The sequence below is a fragment of the Pantherophis guttatus genome, chromosome 7 (assembly GCF_059756535.1).
Source record: "Pantherophis guttatus breed Tessera chromosome 7, ASM5975653v1, whole genome shotgun sequence".
Taxonomy (NCBI): Eukaryota; Metazoa; Chordata; class Lepidosauria; order Squamata; family Colubridae; genus Pantherophis; species Pantherophis guttatus.
The window spans coordinates 59,216,090-59,227,918 of NC_142069.1; the positions used below are offsets into that span (position 1 = coordinate 59,216,090).

The 11,829-nt window shown below is 45.4% G+C and overlaps 1 protein-coding gene across 3 annotated transcripts in view; it reads left to right on the forward strand.

The window, feature by feature from the left end:
• The window catches only part of IRAK4 (interleukin 1 receptor associated kinase 4), a 51,542-nt gene that overhangs the window by 13,649 nt on the left and 26,064 nt on the right, over window positions 1-11,829 (forward strand). For all 3 annotated transcript variants that reach the window (XM_034408843.3, XM_034408844.3, XM_034408846.3), the window contains 3 exons: window positions 8,006-8,115; window positions 8,337-8,520; window positions 9,309-9,371. In XM_034408843.3, the coding sequence (XP_034264734.1) occupies window positions 8,006-8,115; window positions 8,337-8,520; window positions 9,309-9,371 (357 nt within the window). The remainder of the gene's footprint in view (window positions 1-8,005; window positions 8,116-8,336; window positions 8,521-9,308; window positions 9,372-11,829) is intronic.

Here is an 11,829-nt window from a genome sequence, read left to right on the forward strand (position 1 = left end):
GTGGATATCCCTTCCACTTCACTAAGTATTGTAACCTACCACGGTGGATTCGGGAATCTAGGATATCCTCCACCTCGTAATGTTCTCCATGTACTGGTGGGGGTGGGGCTGGTGTGGGTCTCACAATAGTTACAGGTTTAAGGAGGCTGCAGTGAAACACCGGATGAATTTTCCCTAACGGGGGCGGAAGTTTTAGACTGACTGTAACTGGATTAATAATTTTTTCGATGGGGAAGGGACCTAGGTATTTGGGTCCCAGTTTCCGATTAGGTAGTCGGAGTTTGATATATTTCGTGGACAGGTAGACCATATCCCTGATTTTAAAAGGTTTGGATACGGCTCGTTTTTTGTCGGCCTGGATTTTATATTCGGCTGCCGCTTTATCAAGGGCAGATTTTACTTGCGGCCACAGAGTTCGTATTTTCTCTCCCCATTTGCTAGGCGCTATTTCTGGTTGCGTAGGTCTGAGTTCTGGGATAGCGACGAAGTCTTGTCCAGTAACTATTTGGAATGGCGTATATCCAGTGCTGCGATGTACCGCATTGTTATACGCCACTTTGGCGAAAGGTAATAGAGCAGCCCAGTCTGTCTGTTGGTACAAAACATAGCTTCTTAAATAGCGTTCCACCATTGCATTAGTCCTTTCGGCAGCGCTATTGGTACTAGGGTGGAACGCTGAACTAAGTCCTTGAGTGGAACCTATTAATTGAAGGAAGTTTCGGCAAAACCGTGCTGTAAATTGTACCCCTCTATCTGAAATAATTCTACGGGGTACCCCATGAAGTCGATAGATGTGCTGGACAAATAGTTTAGTTAATTTTCAGGCTGACGGGAGTCCAGCGCAGGGTATAAAATGGGCCTGTTTGGAAAAGAGATCGATAACAGTCCAGATAACATTACAGCCATTGCTTTGTGGTAGGTCCACTATGAAGTCCATAGCTATCTCTTCCCAGGGTCTCGTCAGATTAGCCACGGTTTGTAGTAAACCGAGAGGTTTTCCAGGTTTGGGCTTCGCTTTGGCGCAGATGTTACAGCTATTGACATATTCTTCTATTTCCTGTCTCATTCGAGGCCACCAGAACTGTCATCTAGCCAAATGTAACGTTTTCAGGAATCTGAAATGCCCAGCGGCCTTGACATCATGGCATTGCTGTAGTACGTCATCTCTCAGTACCCTGGGAATGTACAGCTTGTCGTCTTTCCATGCATATCCATTCTTACGAACAACCAATTGGCAATGTGATGCTACCCAATCATCGGTTCGTAAAGCTTCTTGAAGCTTGGTCTTCCATCCTTGTGCAAATTCGCTCGGTGCCCTATTTCCGGCGGCTATATGTTTGGCGGGTATCATGGCTTGTACAACTTCATCCCTTTGACTGTGATACTGTGGCATTCGTGATAGGGCATCCGCCAAAAAGTTTTTCCCTGTGGGAACATATTTTAAGGAGAAGTTAAACCGTTGAAAATACTGAGCCCACCGCACCTGTTTAGGCAATAACTTTCGAGGGGTTTGCAGGGACATCAGGTTTCGATGGTTGGTCCACACTTCGAATGGCACTTTTGACCCCTCCAGGAGATGCCGCCAGGTAAGAAGTGCCCACCTAACTGCGAATGCCTCTTTTTCCCAAATGGCCCATCCGCGTTCTGTTGGGGTAAACTTTTTCGATGTATAGGCACAGGGTTGTAATTGCCCTTGTTTGTTTGATTGGAGCAATACAGCGCCCACCGCTACGTCGCTGGCATCGGTTTGTACTACAAATGGCTTATCTTGGTTGGGGTGCTGCAAGATTGGCTCCTTGGCGAATAATGTCTTCAAAATATCGAAGGCTTTCTGACATTCGGTAGTCCAGAGGACCTGTTGGCTTGGTTTTGGGGGGGAGTGGCTCCCTTTTGTCTGTAGAAGGTTGGTAAGTGGTAATGCTATATGTGCAAAGGCTGGAATAAATTGACGGTAGAAACTAGCGAACCCGAGGAAACTTTGTACTTGTTTCCTCGTCTTTGGCACGTGCCACTCCATAACCGCCATCACCTTTTGGGGATCCATTCGCAAACCTCCCTTCGAGATTCTATACCCTAAATAGTCCAACTCGGTGCAATGGAACTCGCATTTGGATACCTTGACGAAACGTTTGGCGGCCAATAGTTTTTCGAGCATTTGGCGGACCAAGCATATATGATCCTCTATAGTGTCGGTGTAGATGAGTATGTCATCCAAATATACTAAGATTCCCCGATAGAGATGTTCATGCAATATCTCATTGATGAGTTGCATGAACACGGTGGGAGCTCCTTGTAATCCAAAGGGCATCACTTTGAATTTATAACTCCCAAGGGGGCAGTTGAACATGGTTTTCCACTCGTCCCCCTCTTTGATGCAGATCCGATAGTAAGCCTCCCTTAGGTCCAATTTAGTGAATATTCGGCCTGTGGCCAATGTTGCTAAGAGGTCTTTTATCAATGGCAGTGGGTATACGGGTTCGACACTTACGGCGTTCAGGCCACGGAAATCAACGCATAATCGAAGGCCCCCATCTTTCTTTTCCCGGAAAAGGACGGGCGCTGCCATAGGAGCCCGGCTTGGTGCTATAAAACCCTAGCTAAGTTATTGTCGATATACCTTTGCAACTCTTCTATCTCCTTGGGAGTCATCACATACATGCATGGTTTCGGCAGTTTAGCTCCTGGGATCAATTCAATGGCGTGATGTGGTGGGAGGGTGTCACAACAGTACTCGCTAAAAACATCAGACAGGTCCGCGTACGCATCGGGGACCCCTGGTACCCGGGTGTCCTTTAATCGAGGTTCTGTTTGTGGGTGAACACCCCAGATCTGATCGATTGGCCTTTCCTCCCTTGGCTCAGGGCCTAGCTCTAAGCATAATTTTCTATATCCGCCCTCCCACCATATGGTAGGTCTCCACTTGTCCAAACAGGCCAGACCTAATATAAGGAGTTCTATGATGCACTCTACTACTATGAACCGGATGAGCTCCCAATGCTCCCCTATCTCTAATCTTACGGGTTCTGTCACTTGGGTTGCCAGAGATCCTCCAAGAACTGACCCGTCCATTTGCTCAAAACGAATGGGGACTTTTAACGGGGTCATGCGTAGTCCCAGCTCTTTGGCCAGAGAGGCTCGGATCAGGCACCTAGTGCACCCAGAGTCTACAAGTGCCCCTTGGCAAACCATGGTATTAGTGTGGGGATGCCGGAGACTAACTTGAATAATGAACGGACGGATGGGGGCACTCACCATCGGATCACGGTTGTCCTCCTTGTCGCTATCGCCCAGCACCACCGGCAAGTCACCAGGTCCCGGGGGGGTGCCCTCCTCCTTAACGGGGCTATCGCTATCCATTGTCACGGCCTGCAAAGCCACCCAGGACCGCTCGGGTGTTATCCGTCTTCCGCCTCTGCCGCCAGGTCGATCAGGTGTGCGTCCCGTCAATGATTGAGGAGGAGGAAATGGGCAATCGGCAGCTCGATGTCCAGTCTGGTTGCATCGGAAATACCAAAAAGGTGCCCTTCGTGAGGACCCAGGGGTTGCAGTGGGCCTCCCTGAATCTCGGGTAGTGGATGGCCTATCGGGTGGTCTTTGTCTCAGCATGGTTCCAGTGGTCTCTCGAAGTCGGAACTCCCTCAATCCCAAATCCAGGTCAATGGCCACCTTGAACCACTCCGTCAAACGGGGAGGTAAACCCCGATATATGCAAGCCTGCCACAATTCCCTATCCAGGCCAAGGTGGAACTGGTGGACTAACATCCGCTCCGGCCACGCCTGCAGCCACCCTGCAACGGAGCGGAACTCCTTCACATACTCTCTAGCTGGGCGGCCCCTCTGCCGTAAGGCCACCAATTCTCCTTCAGCTTGTTGGATGCGGGAGTCATCTTCAAAATGGGCCCAGAGGCCCTCTAGGAACAGCCCCACATCTGTCAACTCTCGAGCGTGGTCACTGTGCAGGTCGGCCACCCAATCGGCTGCCTCTCCTTGCAGCACTGTGGTAACTGCCACCACCATGGACCACTGGGTAGGATAAAATTGCCCGTACAAGTCAAAATAGCTGAGGACTTGACTTAGAAAGATAGCCACCCTGTCTGCGCTGCCATCAAATGACGCTTGTAGTGGGGGCGGGCCCCACACTGGTTGAGGCTGCCACGGACCCTGGCCAGGAGGTCCTGCATATCCAGGAGCGGGGTGAGCCTGAGGTGGGGGCGGTCGCTGTACCCGGTGTTGACGTCCGAAACTCGCCCCGTGTTGGTTATCCCCTTGGAAGGGCTGAGGGGCGGGGGCGTGTCCTCCGCCCTGGCCGGCAGATCCCGGATTGGGCCCCGTAGGACGAGGACGGGTCTCTGGTTTTGCCCGTTCCGGACTTCGTGTTCTGCTTGTAGACGTATCCAAGCGCAATTTGAGGCTAGCCAACCGGAACCGGGTCGATCCGGACGTACCCGAACTGTGCCACGTCTCCGCCCCTTCAGCCCATGGTTGCCATGAGGGAGCGCCTCTGAAACTACTCTCCCCAAACGGCTCCCTCAGAATCTCCAGAGTAGAAGAGCCAAGGCCGGTGGAATAGCTCCATTCGCCCCCTTCGTCGTCATCCACCCAACGCCTTTCTCTCCAACGCCTAAACGGCTCAGCCGGTGGGGTGATGGTAGGGGCTTTCCCGCCAGCCACTGCTGGGCTGCGCCACCAGTCTCCGGATGAATGATGCCCTTCCATTGGCTTCGTTTCAACTTCACCCGCTCCTCCGCCCTCCTCGTCTTGGCTTATGGGCCGTTCCTTCGGTCTCACCACTGGCTGCATCTCGTCTGAGACCTCCGGTCGTGCGCTCACCTCCTCCACCGGCATCTCTGCCAACACCTCCACCTCGGGGTCCATCCCTTCCGCCATGCCAGACGTCCAAACGCACCTCGAGTGCGAAGCTAGAGCGAATGGAGCGCCAACTTTCTCTCAGCTCCTTGTCCCGTACGGCACGGAGACAGCAATAAAACACAGCTGGACACATCAACTGAATGGTGAATGCTGGTTTAATGCTTTCGTCAGATACGAGACAACGCCAAGCTACAAAGTCTTTCAAAGTTGGCGCTACGAGCATCCGCCTCATAATGCTTTATATTTCCGCGCCCCACCCCTCATTACTCCACTTCGTAATGATCGGGGCGTTGTCCCATCAGTTGCGCCATTGTAGTTTGGGATCGCATTTCCGGCGTTTTTCCTAGCGTCCGTAGTTATCCTAACCCGACGCCCTTCCACCCCCTCGTGTGTCGCCTTGTCTATATCCCGTGCCACCTCCACCGCTACGACGTCTTGCTGTTTCGCCATAGAACGTTGTGAATAATATCCTCCACCGGTCCTCCACCGTTTCTCCTTCCCGTCCCCTCTGTATGCTGAGCACGCCGGGCTCGACAGCGGGTTTTTAGAATAATGGCATAGTTATATTGATAGAATTTAGGGAAATAACTGGGTAAAATATTAAGTTGTGTTAATTGGAAATTAAGACTTGTTAGTGATTTGTAGTAATTTGTGACCGGATCAATGCTTCGTTTTGGAAAAGATGTGTTTTATGTTTATGTTTTAAAAAAAATAAAAAAACTTTTTTTTAAAAAAAAAAGTTACATCGGCACTGAAAAAAATGACATGACCATTTTCCACAGTTACTGTTGTGATCCAGGCCCAAGTAGGTATTATCAGATGCAATCAGTTTGAAACAAACAGACTTTATTAGAAAAGCTGAGAATTAACTCAGCTTTCTGGATCGCGACGCCTTGCGCACAGTCACTCATGCCCTTGTCACCTCCCGACTGGACTACTGTAATGCTCTCTACATGGGGCTCCCCTTGAAAAGCACCCGGAGGCTCCAACTGGTCCAGAATGCGGCCGCGCGGGTGGTTATGGTCGCAACTCGTTGTGCCCACGTGACACCCCTCCTGCGTGAGCTGCACTGGCTCCCAGTGGTCTTCCGGGAGCGATTCAAGGTGTTGGTTACCACCTTTAAAGCGCTCCATGGCATTGGACCTGGATACCTTCGAGACCGTCTTCTGCCACCAGTAGCCTCCCACCGGCCAGTCCGCTCCCACAGAGAGGGTCTCCTCAGGGTGCCATCGGCCAAATTATGTCGGCTGCCGACACCCAGGGGGAGGGCCTTCTCTGTGGGAGCCCCTGCCCTTTGGAATGAACTGCCCCCAGAAATTCGTAAGCTCTGATCTCCGTGTATTTCGCTGTGCCCTCAAAACCTTGTTATTCCGCCAGGCCGGGCTATCAATGTAAAGATTTTAATTGGTTTTAAATATGGGATTTTAAATTTGGGGGTTTTATAATTGAGCCAATTATTTAATAATTTTAATTATTTTTAAATTGTCTGTCTTTGTGCTTTTAATCAGGCTGTACACTGCTCTGAGTCCTTCGGGAGAAGGGCGGTAGAGAAATAAAATTAATAAATAAATAAAATAAATAAACTCATTCTCAGCATAGTCCAAACTAATTCAAAACAAATTCTTCATAACACAATTCTTCAGCCTTATCACCAACCTTGGTCTAATTAGGCAACCTGCCAAAGGCTTTTCTTGGCAAAAGTTCAGAAGCAGAAGATGCTGACAAATAAATGCAGCAAGACAAGAAACAAATCTGTCAACGTTGTTTTCCGACAAAGAGCCCAAGAGCCATTGCTGGTCTTTTAAGCCTTATAGGAGGGGCCAATCATCTCTTGGCCTTACTCCCGAGTCATCCTTTTTGCTTTAGCTGCTCTTGCCTTCTGGCAGCTCTTCTCATGCGTGCACTAGGAACAGGCTCCTCCTGTTTCTCTGCCACTCTGCAGTCAGCCTCTGGAGGTGCCGGAGTCTGCACATCACTCCCAGATGGCCCTGGCCCCATCTCTGCCTCCGACGCAGAGCCTTCATTTGGGCCTTCCCTAGCCTCCAGGACTGGCCCATGTTCTTCCTCAGCCTCCTCACTGTCTGACTCCGCTGTCAGCTCCGCAGGCTGCTGGCGGACCACAACAGTTACGACCATTCCAGCAACTCCATCGTCATGTGATTAAAATTCAGATGGTTGGCAACTGGTTCATATTTATGACCATTGCTGTGTCCCAAGATCATGTGATCAACTTTTGTGACCTTCTGACAAGCAAAGTCAATGGGAAAGCCAGATTAATTTAACTACCAGGTTTCTAATTTATCAACTGCAGTGATTCACTTAACAACCGAGGCAAATAACCAAAGTTATTAACACAGCTGCCTGCAATTACTGCTGGTTCGAATCTCTCCAAGGCTCAAGGTTGACTCAACCTTCCATCCTTTCTAAGGTAGGTGAAATGAGGACCCAGTTTGTGGGGGCAATAAGCTGACTTTGTATAAATATACGAAAGTATGAAGGCTATTGTTTAACGCATTGTAAGCCGCCCTGAGTCTCCGGAGAAGGGCGGCATATAAATCAAATTAAAAAAAAAAAAGATTGTAAAATGGGGCAAAATTAACTTAACAAATATCTCACTTATCAACATAAATTTTGGGCTCAATTATAGTTGTAACTTGAGGACTACCTGTATTGTAATTCATAAATTCTGTAGTCAAAAAGTTCATTATGACATGACCAGTTTTCTTTGACTAGTGACTACTAATCCTGCTAATACTAATTGAACAAATTAAGGATAAACTTTAAAGATTGGAGTTTATAATATATAATTATATTATTTATTATAAGAATTAAAGTATATGATTTATACAATATATAAAAATGAGATAGAAATATACTTCTTTTCCAAATTGCCGAATATGACCTTTCAATTCATGGAATCACTGACATGAAAAAATAAGATCCAAATTTATAAACTGCAGCTCATCTTGGAAAAAAATATCAGAAGTTTTGTAGCTTTAATTGGTTAGTGCTGCTTGTTCTTGGGAATGGAATGCTCTCAACTTTGTTTTTCTTCTTTTGTTAGTTTAATTTTATTTAATAAAATAAGTGATCCCAATAAAGTGCTGAGATTTTTCTACTCTCTCTGTTTATAAAGGACAACTCTTCACCAATACCATGGGAAACAAGATGCAACATTGCGTACGGGACATCAAATGGAATCTCCTTCTTGCATGAAAATAACCATATTCATAGAGATGTTAAAAGGTAGAACCTGTAAAATTAATTTCTGTGAAAAGCATTCTAAAGGGTGACAGTAGGATAAAAAGGCTGTAAGATTTACCCCTTTCCTTTGAGTTCCTTGTGAAATGAATTCCAGAAAGGTTCCTGCCATTTGGATTTAACCAGCTGTTATTTCTGCTTGATATATTGCCCCCCTTTCAGGAAAAGGGCAAAAAATAACTTTTAGCTTACTATTTTTTCCCCAGTGCGAATATCTTACTGACAGAAACATTTGTACCAAAACTTTCTGACTTTGGGCTTGCAAGGGCATCGGTAAGATTTACACACACTATTCTAACAGATAGAATAGTTGGGACAGCAGCTTATATGGCACCAGAGGCATTAAGAGGGGAGATAACTCCTAAATCGGATATCTTCAGTTTTGGCGTGGTAAGTTGCTATTTTTTAAAATAAGTCAGTAAATGAGGGTTGTTTTCCCTTTCTGTTCCCTAAACCACCTTGCCTAATGAAAAATTATTGTTAGCTTATAAACTGTAGCTTGTTTTCCAACTTTGGGATGGTCCAATGCACAACTAAATTTAACTCCAGGTTTCCTGTAATGACAGTGTCTCAATTGTTGTTGAATTGCTCTGCTTTTGAAGACAGACTTCATTTTTCTTCAATAAGAAAGTCATGAATGGGATTAAGTGGGAATTGCCCATTATTTTATCTCAAGCCAGAGTTTTTCCTAAGAGGCTGACTCCTGGTAGTCAGAGGGCATACAGTAATATTTATTTTTTTCTCAGGCAGGTATCAGATATTTAAATATATATTTAAATATATATTTAAATATATTAAATATATCTATTAAAAATATCTATTAAATATCTATTTATTAAATATCTATTATTTAAATATTTGTTCATCGTGAAAAGGCTTCAAATCCCCCTCTATGAAATGTAGAATTTGAAGAAGTTTCTGATGTAATCCTGGATCTATTGATAATCATACAGAGATTTTGAAAATGGTTTATTCATATATTCAATGATACACTTTTGATCAATAATTATAAACTAAGTCTTTATGGAATTGTACCAAAGTCGCTCACTTTGTTGCTAAGGTAATTGAGTGTTCCTCGCTGAAATAAAATAGTATTTTTTTATATTGATTGTTGTACAGTGATATTTGATGAAAATCTGTGACATCTATTTCACTTATTAATTTTCACCTGTTTCCAGGTATTACTCGAAATAATAACTGGGCTTAGTCCTATGGATGAAAATCGGGATCCCCAGTTACTGGTATGTTCATATATATAGTTTCATGTATCAGTTTCAGTGCTATGCCAATGCCACGCCTGCTGAAGTTCAGCATCTTTGGAGGGCACAAGGCTAAGAAAAGCTGGTCTACTGTTTCAGTGGGTTTGGCAGATTCTAGTAGAAGCTTTGCCAAATTTACATATTGCCCTAAGTTGTATTATGATTTGCTTGTGGCTTATTTAACAAGTTGTAGTTAAAACAAGGGTTCAGAGTGATCATTGAAGTGAACATCAAATATTTGTAATGTCAATATTGTGGAATTTTAAAAAAAACTTTGCCCTTATGCTGGTTTATTTTAAAGTTAGATCCATGTAGGTATAAGAACCAGTGTGGCAGTGTGTTTCTGTTGATTCTTTGGTAATATCAGAAGTATCAAGTCATAGAATAAAGCAGTTTCTTGATTCCTTTTGGAAACTGAAGAAAGAAGTACCTGAATATGAATCAAGGAAACTGGGCATTATCTTAATTGGAGATAATAATTTCTTATCAATAAAACTTTGTGAAGATGTTAAGTGGTTGGAAACTAATCAAAGAGAGAAGCAACCTGCAATTAAGGAGAAACTTCCTAACAATTAACCAGTGGAACAGCTTGCCTTCAGAAATTGTGGACGCTTCATCTCTAGAGGTTTTTAAGAAGAGTAGACAGTCACTTATCTAAATTGGTATAGGTTCTCCTGCTTGAGCAGAGGGCTGGAATAGAAGACCTCCAAGGTCCCTTCCAGCTTATTCTATTCTAAGTAAGATAAAAATATGCAAGTTCAGATAAGCAAATGCTTAATGTGATTGAAATATAACTGTCCATATAACTTAAAAATATTCCAGAAGATGGGAACCTGTAATATTGTGAAAAATAGGATAGAAAAGGATTTCCTTGATGAGGGTGTGACATTGTCCAGATGAGGGTTATATCAGTCGGATCTGATGCTGGCTGAGTCATAACTTTTGACCACTCCCCTTGCTCCGCCCCTTTCATGCTCAGTTTAGACTCAGTCGGCCTGAGAGAAACATCTCCTACAGATCTGGCTATACAGCCCAGGTCTGTTCAATATCACAGAATTGTAAGTCTTTTTGACCACCTTTTTATTTCTATAGCTTAAAATTGTTACTTCCCCTTTAAATTTTTTCCCCCCCTTCTATTGTAGCCTGCCGGTTTTGCTTTGCTAGAGCCTCCTAAGCTGCAGGCTTTGCTTCGCTCCTGGCGGCGGCCATTTTGAAAGCCCCATTTTAAAAGGGAACTTTTTTCCTTTTTCTTTTTCCTGTCTTTTTTGGGGGGGATTTTTTTGATCTATCCCACCAACGATTGTTTAAGGGGCCCTAGACCACAATACCACCAACAATAATAGCAATTACCTAATTTAAGGGAAATTGCCAAATGGGGCCGCCGCCCACCCTACAGCGATCCCAAAACCGCTTATCAGCTGTAGAGCGGTTAATTGAAGCCCCGCGGCAATTTTAAAAGGAAATTTTTGCCGCTTTGCCACCAACGAGTCTGCAAGTTTGGGGGGGGCAGCAAGCTTCTTCTTGCCTCCCCCTGTGGCATTTCCAGCCAGTATTTTTTATTTTTTCTCTTCATGGCTGTGGGGGCGCTGAGGAGGTCCGTTTCTAGGCTTGACTAGACAGATACCTCCAGAGCAGAGTTTCCTCCTGCTCAAGTGTGACCTGGCAGCCATCGTGCTTAACGCCAGAGTCGTTGCCATCTCAAATTTCAACCACGTGGCGAAACTGAAACCAAAAGCTATTTCTCCAGTCGACATCGTGGTCGCAGTGAGTATACTAAAGATGGCGGATCGCTCTTCCCATGGGGAGGAAAATACTATGTACACTGGGAAGAAATCAACTTCCAAACGTAAGCACCTTTCTAAGCCTGAGGAGAAGGATTTAACAAAGAGGCATAAATCTCTAGAAAAGCAAGCTAGTGAAGTGCCTGCAACTGAGCCTGGTAAGGGGACCCCCCCCCCATCTACCCCCCCTCCTCCCATTTCAACTGTTAGCCAGGCCTGGTCTTCGGAGGGAGAGGGTAATGTTCTTCAACAAGACCAAAGCAATTTGCAAAACCCCTTTGCAAGTCAATTAATGACCCCTGCAACTCCTGTATTTGGTGGGCCTGCAGCTGCAGCTGCTTCAACAGGTGAATCCTCTATGCCTGTGCTAAACCCCGAAGATCCTTTAAAAAATGTGCCAGAAGGATTGAGAATTCTGATTGAACAGGCCATTGCTTCTAGAATGGCAGCCAATATTCATGGTCACCACTCTGGCTCTGCTATTTCAGAGCGATCTGCCCGTATTAGAATTTCTCCTGCAGTCAGTCTTACTGGCTCTCATTCTCCTGCAGCCTCCAGAGTTAGTGAAGCCTTTGTGTTTGAGGAAGAGAGACATTCTGATCTATCAGATGATGAGGGGATAATCCAAGATCAACCTGCCTTTACAGGATTATTTCCCC